General features: G+C 38.9%; 1 protein-coding gene across 2 annotated transcripts in view; it reads right to left on the reverse strand.

Annotated features, from left to right (window-relative positions):
* LOC149251825 (uncharacterized) overlaps positions 1 to 18,720 on the reverse strand; it is a 200,148-nt gene extending 181,428 nt beyond the window's left edge. For both annotated transcript variants that reach the window (XM_089459587.1, XM_089459586.1), the window contains exons 1-2: positions 18,290 to 18,720; positions 17,791 to 17,881 (exon numbers count right to left, since the gene is read on the reverse strand). In XM_089459587.1, the coding sequence (XP_089315713.1) occupies positions 17,791 to 17,881; positions 18,290 to 18,455 (257 nt within the window). In that variant the 5' untranslated portion in view covers positions 18,456 to 18,720. The remainder of the gene's footprint in view (positions 1 to 17,790; positions 17,882 to 18,289) is intronic.
* Positions 18,721 to 20,173: the final 1,453 nt, after the last annotated feature.

Genomic DNA, 20,173 nt, shown 5'->3' on the forward strand with positions numbered 1-20,173 from the left:
TTGTTTTAAGCTGATTTAGACTATCCTTGGAGGCCGAATTCGCTGGGTTTGACCGAGCTAATTTGGAGGAATATTTCTACTAAGTTGACCGGCATTGGCTTTCTGGTTAGGGCATCATGTTGACTGCAGTTTCACTGGACAAGTTTGACTGTGATTGGGCAAGTGAATTTTGTATATTGTACTCTCTCTCTGTGCTGAACTTTTGAAGAATAATAAGAAGACTTGATCAAAGGGCTTCCCCACATTGGGGTTTTTCACTAGCATCTGCCAAATATTGTGTCCTCTTGTTGATCTGAAATGGGGCACTAAAGGCTTCTTGTCAACTTACAAGAACCTCTCCCACTCCAAAGCTTATATATTTCCAAGATCTATGCTTATAATTGATAAATGCAAAATTAAAAGAACTTGAAGTAGGTGTATGTCTTTGTTTGCCTTTAACTGTTAAGTGCTTATGTTCATTTGCTTAAACTGATATGAAATGCATATAATAGTAAATAAAGCAGCAAATAAGCAAACCATAGGAGACAACAATATAATATGGAGTTCACCCTGATATCTTGGGCTACGTCTCCTTGAGCACTAATCAACTCGATTAGGCTCTTTGGGATTATGGCTTCAATTCTTTTACAAGTGCTACACTTAACTCCATTGGGTTACAACTGAACCAATGGGCTCAGAATGCCATCTTACCCCTGGTTGTCCTTACTCTGCAGACAGATCTAGGCTTCTCTAGACTAGACTCCTTCAATTAGTGCTCTGAGCTATCTTGAGCTCTAGCTTGCACCAACTCCCTCAGAACTCTCTTAACTGTCTCTGGAACTCCTTCTTCTGTCTTCAGCACACTTTGGACATCAGCAATAGCTTGATCATTTGATCTCTTTGCTGTTCTGCAACTTCACTATAGCATCATGGCTCTTAGAAGTCTGCTTTGAGCTCTCTGGCTCTGCGGCTCTGCCTCCAACCTCTGGTGGCTCTGCCTTTGTCAAGCACTCTGGCTCTGCGGCTCTGGTGGCTATCCTCTGTCCCTCCAGCATCTCTGGGTTCATCGCGTTTTATAACACGTTTTGTTACCACAATCGCTTAAAGCGTGGAAACCGATTGTCCGTCTCTTCGCCTCCTTCTGTGTTTTAATTCGTGTTTTCATGACATGTTCTGTTCATCATTTCCTTACGGTGGGGAACAATGATGTTTGAATTAGAAACGGTTTCATAATTGAAAAGGAACCGGCATGCGCAGGCAACCCGATCGTTTGGCCTTCCTTCTGCCTTAATCTCGGAATAGACACATAACGGAATACACAGGCAAAACTCACAAAAACACATCATGAGCCTTTAAGTCGGAACTCAAATAGAATTCAATCGCATCTATAATCCTCTCGGGTCCATCCTTTCATCGCATATCGCAAGTCGCTTTGCGCATTGCCCACAGCTAAACCCGAACAAAACCCAAATAATGGAATACATGGGAAATACAAAGAAATCCAATGAAAATCCGCAAAGCCGGATTTCAAACGGAATTCAATCGCCCCTTTAATCCTATCGGGTCCGTGCCTTCATCGCAAATCGCATGTCGCATGGCCCAATGCTCCCCTTTGCATTGCTGCGATCCGATCTCTGATCAGCGCTATTGGCCCATCGCTATATCGTTGTTTCGGCATATCGGCGGTCATTGCTTCCATGGTCCGCAACCCTTAAGCTTTCCCGATCAGCGATCTCCGATCAGATCCTGACCGTTGATTCCTTTTCCGATCCGACGGCTCAAAGTGCTCATCGCAATCGGCCTATCGCATATCGCAATGCCCTCGGCCTTTGGTTAAAACATCGCGACTTAATCTTGTTCGTCGATTTACCGTTTAATCTGACGGTTCGCACTAAACCCGAAATAGCAAGTAGTCCGCTCAATCTCCACCGTTGATCCGCGATCTCTAATCCGACGGCTGACAGTCTTTTCGGGTGGCCCACTTGCGCGGAGATTACCCACCCGAAAAAGCAGTTTTCTCTCTCCTGCGGCCTGCTACGTGTCGGCCAGTGTATGGAATCGGGTTCAACCCTTCCAATACCATTTACCGCCTGGAGCCTGCCCGAAATACTGTTTACCGCCTTCCTTTCGGAACTCAAAAGGTTTTAGCTCGTTTTATATAAATTCTTCAGATCCACCTGGCCAAGACTGCCCACGTGCTTTTCAATGTAAAACGTGCTTTATAAAGGTTTAGCGCTTAACAAAGGTTTTTAGCGCATAAGGCTAATATTAACCCTTAGGCCAAATTTAATAAGAAATGCCTCCTTTTCTAAGGACATTGGGCAAATCTTCTTTTTACAATAACTCCTTCATCCGGAGTCCATTTTGGCCTGTTCAAATTGCGTTGGATTCAGAATGAAACAATCTACGAAATGAGACTATTTTCAAAATCATCCAATGACTTTCATTTTTCCTCTGTGAGGAAAATTCATAGACTTAGAAGTCTATGTTAGATCCATTTTGGATCACTTGTCTTGGCTTGTCTTCTGCTTTTTATTTATGTTCTATCTGCACTTACTATCATGTTAATGTGGTTGCTAAACTAGAAGTTGATATTGAGCTAATAAGAAAAATTGAAGTAAATTTCTCTTAAGCATAGAACATACCACTATTATCTAAAATTAACATGGTATCAGAGTTGAGGTGAAGACAAAGCCCAAGCAAGAGTGAAAAGAGCAATCACCGAGATTTGTTGGACAAGGACAAGATTCAATGGCCTCCGCATCTTACTTCAAACCCAATGACAAGCTCAATGATAAGTCTGATTGTCATGCATGAAAGATGTCTCTTGATTTGACTTTGGAAGAGCAGGATGTTATGGACTATATGCAGGGAAAGATTATTGAACCTCCTTCAAAAGGTGCACTGACTGCCACTAAGACAAAGTACAAGAAAGGTGAAGTCAAAGTTAAGAAGATCATCAGGGATTCTATTAACAAGCATTTGGCTGCATACATCTCTGATTTGAACACATCTAAGGAGATGTATGACAGGTTGGTTGGCATGTTCAAAGTTAGCAATGCAAAGCAAGTCCTCTTTCTCAATAACAAGTTGAAAGACATAAAGAAGGGAAGAAGTGAAGATATCCAATCCTACTTCATGAGGATTACCGAGATCAAAAATGATCTTCTTTCAATTGGAGAAGTTATTGTTGGTAGAGAGCTCACTCTTGTTGCCCTTGGAAGTCTCCCTCGTGAATGGCATGTGCAACACTACTATCCTCAACAATGACAAGATTCCAGGTTTTGATGAATTGTTGACTAGATGTACTGAAGAAGAAACAAAGATGATGGAGAGAGACATGCCTTCTAAAAGAAGTGATACTAATGCATTCTCCGGTCATGCTAAAAAGAAGAACAATACAGGTTCATAGAAGCAATGTCAAGGAAGACCGAAATTCAAAGATGGAAGAAAGGGAAGATGCTTCATTTGTAACAGGTTTGGTCACTATGCTAGGGAGTGTCCTAATAGAAGGGATACACCTCGGGATGATGACAACAACAACCACAACAATTTCAGGGGCAATAACAATCAAAGGAATGGCAGATTCAACAACAAAGGAAAAAGGAATGCTCCCGTTAATCAACATGGAAATGGTCGACCTCTCAAAATATCAAGAATCTCCGGGTATGATGAATCTAATGTTGTAAATAACAAGCAAAAATAATTTTACCTTATATCTGCCCTCTATACTGCCTCTCCTCCAAATACCTTGGGAAATTGGTTGATTGATAGTGGTTCCTCAAGGCACTTCACTGGGTATAAGGAAGCTCTTTCAAATCTGATAGAAAAGGATACAAATTTGGAAATCATTCTTGGGGACAATGCCACCTATCCCGTGAAGGGAGTTGGGAATGTTACTCTTCAATTGAATCAAGGTAACACCATTCATCTACAAGAAGTACTATATGTACCTGATATAAAGAAGAACCTAGTATCTATCTCGATGATAGAAGATAAAGGACTCAAGGTGGCATTCATCGATGGAAAGGTATATGTTTGGAAAAGAAATTTCAAAGAAGCATTTACTCTTGGATTCAGGGTTGGTAGCCTATATCAAGTTGGAGGAATCCCATTGGGAGCTATGTCTTGCGACACATCTCTTCAATCCGAATTATGGCACCAGAGGTTTTCTCATCTACATTATAAGGCTCTACCCGATGTGAGGAAGATGGTGACAGGTATGCCCGAATTTAAAGTAGAACATGAAGGTGTTTGTCAGGGATGTGCTGAAGGAAAACATACAAGGGGACCATTCCCCTCAAATGATAGCAAGACTACCAGCATTTTGCAATTGGTTCATTCTGATCTATCAGGTATGATGCCTATGACATCCTTTGGTAGGATATTTATATTATGTTATCATTGTGGATGACTTCTCTCGCAAAACTTGGATATATTTCTTGAAGAAGAAGGATGAAGTATTCTCATAGTTACATTCTTTCAAAGTCTTGGTCAAAAATCAAACCGGGAAGAAAATCAAAATATTGAGGCCCGATAATGGAACCCAATATGAATCAAATGAGTTCAATGACTATTGAAAAGAAGCTGACATTAAGAGGGAGACTACTACCGCAAATACTCTTGAGCAAAATGGTGTTGCTGAAAGGAAGAACCTTTCTATTATAGAAGCCACTTGTGCCATGCTTCATGATCAAAGCCTTCCGAAGTTCTTATGGGCTAAAGCTGCCAACATTGTTGTGAACATTCAAAATAGATGCCATCATCAAGTGTTGGACTCCAAAACACTCGAAGAAGTTTTCACCGGTAAGAAACCTGATGTTTCTCACTTTAGAATTTTTGGTAGCCCCGTATATTTTCATGTGCCAAAAGAAAAGAAAAGCAAATTAGATGCATCTGGGAAGAAAGGAACATTTGTGGGCTACATTGAAACTTCTAAGGCATATAGAATCTATGTACCTGATCAAAGAGAAGTGGAGATAAGTCATGATGTCACCTTTGATGAAGATGTTGCCTTTGGGAAGATTAGTAACCTTCCTATTCCAAGGAGGGACAAAGAAGCAGATACAGGAAAGCAGGGAGAACCGCCGGATGAGCCAATGCCCGATGTTGAAGGACAAATGGATCCCATTGATCCGCCTCCTCAAGAGCTCTCCTCCTCAAAAAGGAGACCCTCATGGCTTAGGGAAACTCTCGAAGATGTCGAGAATCATATTGCTCCTTGGGGAACTTTTCATGAAAGTAAGAAGTCGAATAGGTACCAAGGGTACTTAACTGCCATGAGCAACCATTGTTCAAAATGAGTCTTCAACATTCAAAGAAGTTGTGAAGCACCAAGTTTGGAAGGATGCTATGAACAAAGAGTATGAGTCGATTATGAAGAATGATGTCTGGGATGTGGTCCCCAGACCCAAGGACAAACCTGTTGTCACCTCGAAATGGCTCTACAAGATCAAGCATGGAGCTAATGGAAGTCCTGAAAAGTTCAAGGCCAGGTTTGTTGCTCGAGGCTTCTCTCAAAAGGAAGGTGTGGTCTATGTTGAGATATTTGCACTCGTTGTCTGATATACCACCATCCGTTCAATTAAATCCTTTGTTGCCTCACAAGGATGGAACCTACACCAGATGGATGTCAAAACTACCTTCTTGAATGGTTCAATTAAGGAGGAAGTCTATGTAGAACAACCTGAGGGGTTCGGAGTTCAAGATCATCAGACACATGTATGCAGGTTGAACAAAGCCCTGTATGGGTTAAAGCAAGCTCCCCGGGCTTGGTATGAGAGGATCGACAGTTATCTGATGAAGCTAGGATTTACAAGAAGTGAAGCTGATCTGAACCTTTATTTTAAGGTTGAGAATGGCATACCTCTCATCTTGGTACTTTATGTGGACGATCTCTTTCTGACAGATGCAGACCCTCTTATTCATCAATGTAAGTGGGGGTTGGCTTCCGAGTTTGCAATGAAGGACCTAGGTCTGATGCACTATTTCGTAGGGTTAGAGATCTGGCAAAAGACAGGTGAGATTTTCCTTTCTCAAGGAAACTACATTGTGAATATACTTGAGAGATTTGGGATGGTGGACTGCAAGTCCGTGACTACTCCGATGGAACTTAACTTCAAGAAGTTATGTGGAAGTGTTGTTGGGCCTGATTTGGAAAATCCTTCTAAGTATCGTCAACTCGTGGGGGCCCTAATGTCCTTGGTGAACTCTCGTCTGGACATATGCTTTGCAGTGAACACATTGATTCAGTTTATGGTTGAGCCTCATCACATTCATTGGATTGCTGCCAAGAATCTCTTGAGATATCATTGGGACACAATCACATATGGACTGAGATACACTGTTGGGAATGTGAGGCTCCATGGTTATTCTGATGCTGACTGGCCTGGTAGTGTGGTGGATTGTAAGAGCACATCTGGATGTTGCTTCTCACAAGGTTCTGCTTCGATATCTTGGATGAGCAGGAAGCAGAAATCGGTTGCTTTGTGCACCGCCAAGGCTGAATATATTGTTGCTAGTATGGCCTCCTATGAAGTTGTTTGGTTGAGGAAGCTCTTTAGTGAGTTGTTTGGACAGATGCTAAATACCATCGTGATCTTCTACGACAACCAAAGTGGGATTCGTCTTTCTTACAATCCCGTGTTTCATGACCGCTCCAAGCATATTGATATCAAGTACCACTTTATCCGGGGTATGGTACAACAGGGAGCAATAAGGTTCCATCACATTAGGACTGATGATCAGGTCGCAGATATTCTTACGAAGCCCTTGGGGAAGGTCAAATTCTTAACCTTCCCTGAACGACTTGGAGTCGTGGAGAGACCCCCTTATGAGGGTCCCATTTGAGTTGGATATTAAGCTTTGGGAGCTCTGGGGGGCTTGGGGTACTTCTTGGAGCGATGAGCGACCATAGGGTGAGTGGTTCACCTTCCCCTAGTGGTGCGCGACGTACAGGGTGAGTGGTTCACCTTCTCCTACCGATACATCCTAACCATGCAGTCCGAGACTCATGGGAAGTACCTCTCATTTGGCCAATGAGGATAGTGACCATAGTACTACTAATGGATGCATCATGTACTACTGTACTCCCTATGCTAGGATGTTTGATATTGATCTGGGATCAATGGAGACTGACTTCGGGTCAGTGGAGAGTGGTATGATACACTCTCGATTATTGGAGACTGACTTCGGGTCAGTGGAGAATGGTATGACACATTCTCGATCATTTCTTCTTCATTATTTCTTCATGGTTCAGTAGAGCAGAGCAGAGTGTAACAGGGATGGCAGAGATGGTACAGATTGACAAGTGATTTGGCAGGTGGAGTTCTTCCTACTTGAGAGGGAGTGTTAAATTTGGCAACTAGGGCCAAAACTTCACCTTGGACAGCTCATATGATGGAGATGATATTTTTGTTGGATTCCTCTTTCCGAGAGGTGTAGGATTGATCTAAAGACCATCTCATTCTGACATGTATAAATGGAATTATGAATTTATTTTTTCTACGGACAAATTGTCAAGGTCGGCCAGCAATCTAATGTAAGGCTCAGAAGCCCAAAAGACATGTCTCTTCACCCTCAACATTGCATATAAATAGAAGCTGCATCTACCTCATTTGGACATCATTCATTCTCTCACATATCTCTCTCTCCTCATCTAATTGGGTTGTACAACTTCACGATAGCCTTCTTCTCCTCCACACGTGCGAAGGGTTGACTGTGATTTTCTGTTTCCAACGTTGACCAAGTTGTAGTAAGTTTGACCAACGTTGACTGGGCAGCAACTGACCCTATTTGACTGTGATTTTTCTTGGAGAAATTCTATTTGGGCAAGCCGCATTTTTGGGCATAGAAAATCGAGGCATCCTAAATTGTTTGACCAACATTGACTGCAGGGAAGTTGACTGCAGGTTTGAATCTGCGTTGACCGAGTTTGACTGATATTTTCGAGATTTTTTTGGGCTGATTCGGACTATCCTTGGAGGTCAAATTGACTGGGTTTGACCGAGCTAATTTGGAGGAAGATTTATGCTAAGTTGACCAGCGTTGGCTTTCTGGTTAGGGCATCCTGTTGATTGCAGTTTGACGGGACAGATTTGACTGTGATTGGGCAAGTGAATTTTGTATATTGTACTCTCTAGCTCTCTCTGCTTTTTGAAGAATAATAAGAAGACTTGATCAAAGGGTTCCCCACATTGGGGTTTTTCCCTGGCATCCACCAAATATTGTCTTGGCTTGTCTTGGCTTGTCTTCTACTTTTTATTTATGTTCTATATGCATTTACTATCATGTTAATGTGATCGCTAAACTGGAAATTGATATTGGGCTAATAAGAAAAATTGAAGTAAATTGCTCTTGAGCATAGAACATACCATTGTTATCTAAAATTAATAGCAATCCAAAAGATAATACGCTGGCGTATGTACACACCAACCTTAGTCGGATATAGAAGGCGAGCTAAGTTGCCGGAAATGCCTAGGAAAAGCGTTAGAAACGTTGTTCGCAGAATCAAAAACAGCTTTTGGTACGAAACGGTATGGATAAAGAAGGAAAACGTATTTGTGGTGTTTTAAAGATGTCGAAAATGGCAAATCGTTTTCTCCCGCGTTTTGGTTTTTTTGGCAATTTTTTATCTATTTCCGGAAATCCAGGTATGGATCCGATAAAATTGTGATCCATATCCAAATTTCCGGGAACGGATCACGCAAAGGGTCACCGGGAATGCATCATTTATTATCTCGGTTAAAAAATCGGCGTTTAAGCTTTAGGGTTTTCACTATTCACGTTTTAACTTTTATTCATTCACGTCACACTGTGCATAGCAGCACATTACATCGACGTCAGACGGTCATTGCCACATTGCGTTGCAGGAGTCTTGAGCTTGGAGTCCAGGGACCAGGAATCGTCGCCACATGTTGAAAGAGTCTTGGAGCTTGGAGCTTGAGGAGTCATCATCGGTCCAGTAGGAGAAACTCATAAAACTTAAAAGCCTATCTGTTATATTTGATTAAAAGCCCTCTGCACCTCTTGCATTAATCAATCGTGACACGATAAGCCTTTATAACTTATCTCCTACCTCACGGTGCAACATTTGTTCGTAGTCAATTATAAACTACTTGCCTATAACATTTTTAATAAGATATACTTCCAAAAAGAGCATCTACTTTTATGCTACTCCTAAGAATAAAAAATACACTTGTGTCAAGCAGCCATAACAAAAGGGCATTTAAAATTCTATAAAAAAAGAGACCACTTCTAAATGCAACACTGACCATGGTGGCAATGGTAAATACCAATCTTGCAAATATCTCCAATTTCTCCTTATATTTCCGATTTTTTCTTTGCTTTTGATGTTTCCATTGTTTCTGAATCCAGAGATGGTGCGTTTTTTAAGGTTTAGTGGACTTTTCAGGCGTTGGCAAGTTTTTAAAAACTTGGTTGGATTTTCATGACCCCTCTAAGTCCATTGGTCAAATGCAGTTTGAGCTTAACCAACCTATTTTAGTGGTCGGGCTGGATAAAATTAGGGGTTCTGGGTCAAGCTGGCAAGTCTGGTAACTTTGCTAGCTCTCTTTATTAGACTTCTTAAATTTTCTGGAATCATTTCTACTAATATATGTTGAAAGGCATCTTCTCAATGCTTGATTACTTGATTATTCAATGATGCAATATGTAGAGAGAATAATTTATTGTTTAGTTGATCATATGGTGATGCAATGCCTCAATATAGTGGGATAGGAAGAAGTACATTAGGGAACTATAATTTTTTTCTGAAGATATAAGCTCACAGGAAACCTCTCCCATCTTCCCTGGAATTTATGGATGGATGAGCTGCAAAGGTGACTGGTAACCCCAAGGGACCTGACAGAATGGGTCTTAAGACCTCTTGTGAACTTTTTATTGGAGCATCTTACCAAACTTTTAACTTTTAATAATGATTTTCTTTTTCAAGGCTTGTAAGTTTGTAAATTGTTTTGAAATACATATTTGTCAATTTTATTTTGTAGTTTCATTTACATCATCATCATCATTTATCGTAACTTCAAGTTCAGCCATTCGTCAGGCAGAGGAAGTGGAACATGAAATTGAATATGCCCCTAAAGTTTATCCAAAGTCACCACTTTGGAAATATGTAACTATTGTTGGGAAGATCCAAGGAGGGGCATCATTGGCATGGGTTTGCAATAAGTGTAAAAAGGAGTATAAGGGATCATACACATGGGTTAAAGCACATTTACTTGGGTTAAAAGGCAATGGAGTTTGAATATGTCGTGGCCCACCTAAAGAGAATGTGGCAGATGGAAATGGTTTAAGCAAGGCAAAACTTGTAAAATATCATAAAGAACAAGACGAGGCAAGATGCTAAAGCAAATAAGGCAAATCCTGCCTCTCAATTAAAACACCCAACAAGGTTGGGAGCATCTTCATCAAAGCCTCCACTTCATTCTCATGGAATTGTTGGTTCAAAGCAGTCTAATTTGGAACCACTTGAAAGGAGTTTTAATAATGATGCTCGAGAGACGACAATCGCAGCTATAGGTCAATGCATTTATGCAAATGGCCTTCCCTTTAACCTTGTGCGATCTCCATACTGGGCAAAAATGATAAAAGCAGTGAATGAAGCCCCAAAAGGGTTCAAAAGCCCTGGATATGAGAAGGTTTGCACCATAATGTTGAGTTTTGAAAAGTTAGATTTGGAGGCTAAATTAAGCCCCATTCGTAATTCATGGTGCATTTCAGGGGTGCCCATCATTTCTGATGGATGGAAAGATCAAAGGACTAGGTCGTTGATCAATGTGATTGCTCATAGCCCAAAGGGGCAACATTTTTAAGGCGGTGGATTGTGAGAGGCAGATGAAAGATTCTCAATTCATTGCTAACATCTTGATTGAAGCATTTGAATTGGTGGGGCCAAAAAATGTTGTCCAGGTAATCACTGACAATGCAACGATGTGTAAAGCAGCAGGCTTAATTATTGAAGGCAAATATCAACACATCTTTTGGACCCCTTGTGTTGTACGTTCATTGAACCTCATGTTAAGCAAGATAGGGAAGCAAATTGAGTGGATTCGAGTCATTTTTGAAGAGGCAAAAGAAATTCAAGCCTTCATCACAAACCACCACATGTCCCAAGGCATCTACAGGGAATTTGCGAAGTTGGAGCTCCTTAAGGTACCTAAACTTTTAAGTTTATTTCATAAATTCTAATTTCTATGACTCTAAATTCACATATGTAAATTGGATTCTCAAATGTCATGATTTGTGAATCATAATAGTTATTCAATCAAATTATGATTTTTAATTTATTGAAACATTGGCAATTTGGCACCTGCAGGTTGCCGAGACTCATTTTGCTTCTCACATCATAGTCTTAACAAGGCTTACGCGGGTGAAAGATGCATTATAATTAATGGTATGTAGTTCTCTTTGGAATCAATGGAGGCAATCCCAATCTAATAGAGCACAAGCAGTGAAAAAGTTGGTTGTTAATGATATGCCTAATTTGGGAGATGTGTATGAAGGCATTGATTCCATGATAAAGAAGATAAGGGTAGTTATAAATTCCAAGGAGAATGACCAAGATGAATTCTTTTACAGAGAAGTAAAAGATATATTGACTAAAAGGTGGAACAAGATGACCACCCAATTGCATCTTTTGGCCTATGCAGTGAATCCAAAATATTGTGCTGCAGAGTTGCTAAGTGATCTAGAAAGAACCGCACCAAGCAAAGACCCAGAAGTCTCACAAGGATTTAAAAAGGCTTTTAGAAAGTTTTTTGTAGATCCTGAAATTGGGCTTCAGATTCATGGAGAGTTTGCTCATTTTGTGAGATCTGAGGGTTGGGGCTTTGATATTGATTATATGCGGGACAAGAGGGCAATGAGTCCAATTGATTGGTGGAACTACTATGGTGGGGAACTTCCACATATCCAAAAATTGGCCATCAAGATCTTGTCACAAGTTGTTGGTTCTTCTTCAGCAGAAAGGAACTGGAGTACATACGACTTCATCCATTCAGTGAAGCGAAATAGATTGGGCTCTAAGAAGGCTGAGGAACTAGTGTATGTTCATTCAAACCTTCGCCTTTTCTCACACAAGAGAGAGGAATACAAATTTGGGGCTACCAAATTATGGGATGTGGAACCTGAGTTATCTGACTTGGATATGACGTTGAATGTCAAGTTTCATATGACTTTGTTTGATGCAGAGTCACCAATAGGTGGATCTTCAAGAGGACATGGTAGCAATGCTCCCACTTCTGGAGAGGATGTGGATTTTCTTAGTGACAGGAATGAAGACATATTTGATGATATATAAATGTAATTTATGATGTTTTAACTTTTAAACTTTTGAACAATCATATGAATTATGAATAATGATAGCAGACTGTCAATCATAGTTCATTTTGTACTATGTAGTGTGCATTACTAATTTTTGTGATGATGTTGTAACTTGTCATGTTGATGATTGAAATTTGAAACAAAAACTTGATGATATGTTGAATCATGAATGTTATAATAATCATTAATGATGATGACCATGTTTATGTTGAATTGATGATGATGATGATAGATGATAATTGATTATGTATTTTTAGATATAGAATCTAGATTCTAAAAGATGAATGGTAATATGAAAATCTTATTTTGTCATATATATGTGTGTGTGTGTGTGAGTGTCGTTTCCTGCCGTATTGTATCTAGATTTTTTGAAAATTTGTCGTATCCGTTTCAAACCCCGTATCTGTATCCATTGCGTATCCGTTTCAGTGCAACTTAGATGGCGAGGGAAGAGTAGTTGATGGGAAGAAGAAAGATGTGAGATGTATTTCCTGATAATATGGGTATAAGATGCAAGAGGACAAGATATAGCCCATGAGAAAACTACAGAACTTCTGACTCATGAGTTTATGCTTCATTCTGTTGTGTTTGAACTTTTCATATAGTTCTATTTTGTAAATGCTGAAATAAGTTACACCTTGATTCCTCTCTCTCTCTATATATATATAGAAAGAGAGAGAGAGAGAGATCATGTGTTAGATTTTGGGCACTAAACATAGTGCGCCCACACACACACACAAGATCTGGTAACAATTTCCTATCAACTTTACACAACTAATGAACTAAAACACATTGATGCATCTAACTTTTCCACAGCAGAAACTTTAAAACTAGCAATTAGATCATGCACAGTAACACAAAAAAATTAGCCTCAAAAACAGAATTTTTATTAGTCTTTCAACAAGAATCTAGGGCTCTCATACAAAGGATAATGGCACTCGAGGAAATTACATATACAACAACTACAATGGATCTGATCCAGTGGATCAAGCCCTAGATCCGTCCTTGATCTGGCTGATCTGGATCTCCTTTGTTGCTCTGTGCTCTTTCCTTGGACCCAACACAACTGAATATCTCACTCACAGCAAACCTGCAATATTACTCATGCAGATCTCTTGCTTACCTGAGAGAATCTTTCTCTCAATGTATCTTGCTCTTGCACGCCTTCGTACCCTGCTCAACCCTTCCATCCCTCTTGGCCTTCCTCGGGCCCTCTCGGCCAACTCAGCTCTCTTGCCAAGGCACACGAATGAATCACTCACCCCATGGGTCATTAGAATACCATGGGTCTATGGGTGCAAAGCCCCATCACTTAGCCGACTTTCCCCACACATGAGAATACTCCGGATGCTACCCAAAACATCAACATCCTGTGCATCATATTTTGGAGGTCTACGTACCTGTGTTAGACACTCAAGTCCATGTGTCCCCATGTCAGGTGACTTAGTTTGACAAGAGAACCAAGCAAAAATCCACAAAGAGAACAAATTTGACCACAAGTTTGTGGAGCAAATATTCAGGTTGATTTTTCTAGTGAGCTTTGAAAACAGTTCTTTATAGTGTGAAATTGCTTAAGAAAATATATCATTAAACAAAAGTGCTCAAGCTATTATTTCCACAAAACAGGAAGTCATTAAATAAAAGCTAAAATTTGATGGAGTTTGGTTTACAGTTTGCACTCAAAATGTCATATCTCCCAATGGTTTCCTCAATATTCACAGCACTGTCATTATCAGTTCCTTTGCATCAACCCTCCGATAGGTATACTTGCCCTGGCCTTGAACTTGGATGAACTTGTTAGCCATTTGATAAAAAAGCTTTGTAGTTGGGGAAGCAGTTGGTCCAACTGTTCGAAGAAGCTAGTCCTAGAACTGGGAAATAAGGATTGAGGTCTTAATGGAAGATACCAAAAGGTAATTTCAACCCAGGGAGAAAAGAGCTTCTGGTATAATGAAGTTGCAGTAAAGCCTACAAAATAATATTTGTGATATGCTTCCACATGTGCACCAGGGACATATAAAACCTATAAACATAAATATGCTTATTGACAGGCTTACTAGGATCAGTGGGAAAAGTTGGGAGCATAAAACCTAAGTTAATATGATATTCATATAGATATATGAGGTGTGCAAAGTTGCTTCAGCAACAAGTGACCACCTTGCAACAGAATATGAGTTATCAAGAGAAGAAACGTGAACAGTGGGGAAAGTTCAAATACAAACAACTCTGTAACACAGATCAATGAGCAAAATAAAAATTTGAAACAAACGTTTGGATACACAGAGGGCACATATAGAGAAGATAACATAAATGAATACAGTTTTTTAAAAGAATTCCAGGACAAGATTCTTGGTTTCGAACAAATGGTGCAATATGGTACCTCAGCCAATCAGCAAGATGAACTGAACACAAACAACTCATCTTTTGAAAACATCCTATGCTTGTTTGTCAAGTCAAGGGCATAGTCACAGGACTTCAAAACTTGGTGAGATATGGCCAGTCAACTCAACATGCCCATTTCCCAAGACAAGTTGAAACTTTCAGCCAACTCATTAGGTTTCAATCAAACTCGGCGACTTTGACCAGGCCCCAAAAGTTTCATGATAAGTCAGCAAGCCAGTACTGCTACCTCAACCACTGGCAATATAAAATAATAAAAGACATTGATTTTTTTGGATTTTCACTATTCTTTGTCATTTTTGTCTGTTGTTTCAACTTTGAGCAAGGGCTTCCAGCGGTGAAGTGCTTTGGAGTGCACTTAGAGACCATAAACCAGTGCTTTTTAAGATCTTTGTGGCCTTTGGAAACTAAACAGTCATTGGGGAGTACAGATGCTGCATATCCAGGCCATAAACTGTTCAAGCAGTGTTTTTTTTCTTTGTAAGACACATTGGGAAATAGATTCAGCATCAGAGGACGCCCAACAAAAATAATGAAGGTATTTTGAAGCATTTTCACCCATTTTGTTGTTAGTGATAGTGCTACACCTCCACCACCACATTTACACACTCCTATACTCTCTCCTTTTGCCTTAACTAGTACCTATCTGATCTCATTTTGTACTCTAAGGTGGGAAGGTATCATTTAGTTTCATTCAGATGCATTGGGAATAGATTTAGCATCACAGGAGGCCCAACACAAAATATAGAAGTTATTTTCAAGGATGTTCACCTATTTTCCTAATTAGTGCTAGTGATACACCTCCACCACCACATTCACACACTCATCCTATGACCTCTCCTTTTGCCTTTACCAGTATCTATTGTTGGAAAATTTGACAGTGATGTCAAAGGGTGTATGGGCCAGCATTCATTTGATGATTTGCATGCACAAATCCAGTGAATTTGGTTACAAGGACCTCCTAGATTGGTAGCCCTTGTCATGCCATTTTGTTTGATAGGTGGCACATTTTGTGGATGCTCCTGGTTGGAGAGATATTAATTTTTGAAGTCTGATGCCCCCAAGATGGGTTTAGCACTAGTACTTCTGCCCCAAGAATATCTCCCGTTATCACTTGTTTGCAGCTTTTAGATGAAGGTCAAAATCTATAATTTAAGTTGAATTAAACTTATGTGCCCTAATCAGCCCTAAAAAAAGATTATATAAAAGACAAAGTTGATTTTTTAAGTGTCCTAAAGTCTCCTCTAAACAGGTTGGTTCATCTTCATCGGGTCGGCTTCAAATACAGTCATGTCCATTCATAAAAATATCATTCTGTTGCTCAAGTCGGCCCCAGTTAAAGGTACCCTCCAGACTCATATCTATAGATATATATATATATATATATCCTCTCGTGGAAAAATCTGAAGGCATCAATTCGATGGATCTGAGGCATCAAGGAAGTTATTTCAGCATCTAGATTCTACATGATCTTTTGTCTATGTTGTACAATCTAATCTTATGGATTCGTCATAAAATGGACAATCAATGAATTTTTTCATTTGAAATTTTAAATCTTTTACGTTCTTTTGATATGTTGGATTATAGTCGAGTTTTCCCAAATTATCGAGTTGACTCTCCTGGGTGGGTTTGTCAATTCATTGTCAAGTCTGAGCAAGACATGTGCCTCATCCAACAACTCTCTTGCTCCCTCCTAAACAACAATGTCTGCCAAAAAACAAAAATAATGCTATCGTTAGACCAACATTTATTACTCCAAATGCACTTCCATGTGTTGGTTTATGTTCTTGCTTCTACTTGTATTCCCTCTAATGAATATATACCTTATTTTTAACTTATTTATATTTGGAAGGGGAGGAAATAGATGTTAGTGGTAAAGTTGTATCTATACAGTAGTGTTTTAATTTTTTTTCCAAGAAAAACCTTGTGAAGAAAACCAAGGGATCCCCAGTAGACCTATAGAATTAGGCTAGTTCACCTTACCCAAGGGTATTTGAACTAGGCACATGCCTGCAAGGAACTAGCCAAATGCCCAACAACATTGCTGACAACTAATTAAGCTCATCCCTTGGGCTAAATTAGAACATCCTCTTGTAATAAAATGGGAATTGATATGTTGAATTATTTAATTTAGGAAGTGATGTCTTTGTATTGTATAATTAAGTCTTAACAAAGGAACAATTGTGTAACGTGTTCATAATTGACATTGCCAACTTCCCAAGAGTGAGTTTAGCCATGTACAGAAATGAGAGAAAGATGTAGAGATTGGCCAATCACAATGATTCTCTACACACAACTCTTGAAAAAACCACAGCCTGCTCTATTGTTGTTGCTACAAGTGTTTTATCCATGTAAGTGCATGTCGTTTGAGTCATGCATGTATTTTTGCTTTCTCTCTTTGGTTTTTTTTCATATCATTTTCAATACCCTAAATTGGGAAGCTTCATTAATAGTATTGAGAATGATTGTGTTTGCTTAAATTAATTAAGTGCATGGTTGATTGAAGTGTAGCAGTATGTGATGCAATATATTCTAAATATGAATGAAGTGGTTGTTGCGGATATTCATCTAGTTGGTTCAACAGAGGTAGAACATAAGGCTCGAGCAATTAAACATTGGAAATCAATTACATGGCAATGACTATTGCCAATGCATTGACTCTGAGGATTGTATACATGCCGTACCTCAATGCTGTTAACTTCTAGAGTATCTCTCCTTTTGGAGGGGCAGCCAAAATTGGTTGCCAATTTCAAAAATTAGTATATGTTTATGATAATGTGATGTTATGGCTTGCCCGTTGAGGCATATAATTTCAGACTTTATGGTATCTCTAATATGCATAGTTTTAATGCCAGAGGCAGATTGTGATTGATTATAAATCTATATGTATTTACTGTGGAATTCTACAGTGAAATCTCTTACTTCTCCCAGAATTAGCATTATGGTGGCAGCCGCCATTTTTTCGCTATGCGATGTTATCTATACTTCAATTTATAATTTATGAAATTTAAGAAGCATATTTTGAAATAAATAATAATATCGAAATAAATTCGAGGCTTAAGAAATTACAACACAACAGCTGACTTGGGTCGCGCAACTGGAACTCTTTTTATGATCACGCTTGTATTCGTCGGTATCAGGATGCTTTCGTCGTTATACTCTGCATTTCATGAACAGGATCAGCGACATAGAATTGGCCTAAATAGAGACGTCACTCCACTTGCCCTTAAATAGTCAAAAACAAGATTCACCATTTTGGGAACAACCAATGAAAAGTGAAATCCAATCCATATCTATAAGTAAATTACAACCCATCTTCCGCCCAAAATCTGAACGAAAAACATAAACATACAATGATTTGTTCAAATTCTGTGTGATATTGTACTGTGTGAATCGAGATGATTTCGTAACACAATCTTTTATGAGTTTTAACACGATTTAATCCATTAACATTAATTGAGTGGTGGATTTAAAACCCTAATTACACCAACCGCCATAAATTTCCCCCGGTCATATTATGTGCTCGCATCTATCAACAATTTTAACCCGAAATACAGACCAGACGTACCTTCCCCGGTTTGAGCATCGGTGATGAGGAGATCGAAATCCTTGCATTTGCTCAAATTCTTGTGCTCTGCAATCTTTTGCTTCAGATCGCCTACAGATATGAAGGGTCCTTCAACTCCCACCGAATTAAACTCCACCGCGCTTCTGAACTTAAATTGAACAGCCATCTCCCCACCCCGGAGATGAAATTACAACTGATTTTACTGGGGGTATTAAGGGAGGGATTAGTGCGGAAGCCAAATTACCAGGGAGAAAACTGCCAGTAACAATCCTGGGATCATATTGAAACTCTGTTTATTTTAAAGGCTGCGATCCGCTAATTATTTACCGGTAGAACCTTCGTCATGAATCACCACCGCCGAACCCCTGGTGTCTGTTTGATCTCTGTTTTTGTTCTGTGTTTTCGAGGTCGACCTCCAATTTATTGTTTTTCGCCAATTTCTCCTTCCTATTTTATCTGAATTATTGTTCTGATTCACGTGGCAGCCACGTGTATATATTTTTGTGACGTGGATAATACTTAGTTGACTGCAGCAATATTGGTGGCCACATCTCAAGGACAGGCTATCCACAATGTAAATTATCCCTTAAAAATCAAGAGCCAAGGCTTTAAATATAATATGTTTTACATGGTGGGAATACTCACGGGCGCTAAATAATTTAAATGGTCTTAAAGTGGGATTAATGTGTTTGTTATGTAACCGTTATTTTGTTGGTTAGTTAAGTGAGCTTGGTGATACTATTTAATAAATTAATTGATTGTTCATGTAAATGTTATTTGGTTACTTAAATAGGGTGATGATAATATTTAATAAATTAATACAGTTATATAAATCTAATGGCTAGTAAATGTTGATAGAATCTACGATAAGTATTAAAATATTTATAAGTAGAACTTCGGCGTAAATCACATAAAGAGAGACATTTGTCAACGAACCAACCAGTGTGGCTCATCGTCAGGACAAGTTGAAGAAACAGATCCAGCTATGCATGCTAAATAGTTTGAGCAGAGCTTCCATTCAACAAGTATTAAAATATTTATATATCTTACATTGTTTATATTTTAAAAATTTATAAAAAATAACTAAATTATAATCTTATTTTAAATAATTAATATATGATTTAAAGAATATTCTTAATTATGGAGATTCACCTTTATTTTATTATTAAGAAAAATAACTTGTAAATAGTTTTTATTAGAATACTATGGCTTATTAATGTCAAATGCCCAATATAACACGAATTGGCATGACATTAATACTCTGGCATATTTCATGGAAGTTAAATTTATATCATCCACTTACTAATACCTGATAATTAAATTAAAATTATGAAAGGTCTACGCTGAAATAGACCAGTTAAGTTTGTTGTACAATTTTGTGTGTAGTTATGTTGATAGTGTTGAGAAATGGCAACAAGAAATTCCCGTTTAAAATTTGTCCTTGAATTTAAATTGTGAATTAAAATCGAATTCTATTCTCTAGCAACTTGTAAATAGTTAATTAAGTTTAATTAACTTAATTAGCTTAGTAATTTCGAGTTGGAAGTCTTTCTGAAGTCATGCATATGTTCTCCCTAAGTTTTAGGGGTCCGAGATGAGTTTAATTATGAGTTGTTATTAGATAACTCAGTTTACTGAGTTATGTTCAATTAAACTAGTTCCAAACTCATGTATATCGATTATGAGAAATACCCAGTTGAGACTAGAGGTGTACTATCAGTTGTGTGATTTATTGAGTTGTAAATATCATGCATGCAATCAGAGAAGGACCTATGTTTGGATTGGGCAGTTTTTGAAGCACAAATTCTCTTTAAATATGGGTTATTCATCTTAGGAATTACGCAAGAGATTAGGGGCTTGGAGAGTTGCAGAATTGGCTAAGTG

The sequence above is a fragment of the Pinus tabuliformis genome, chromosome 7 (genome assembly GCF_031772625.1).
Source record: "Pinus tabuliformis cultivar Carrire ecotype Pingquan chromosome 7, CPIR1, whole genome shotgun sequence".
In the NCBI taxonomy this organism is placed as follows: domain Eukaryota; kingdom Viridiplantae; phylum Streptophyta; class Pinopsida; order Pinales; family Pinaceae; genus Pinus; species Pinus tabuliformis.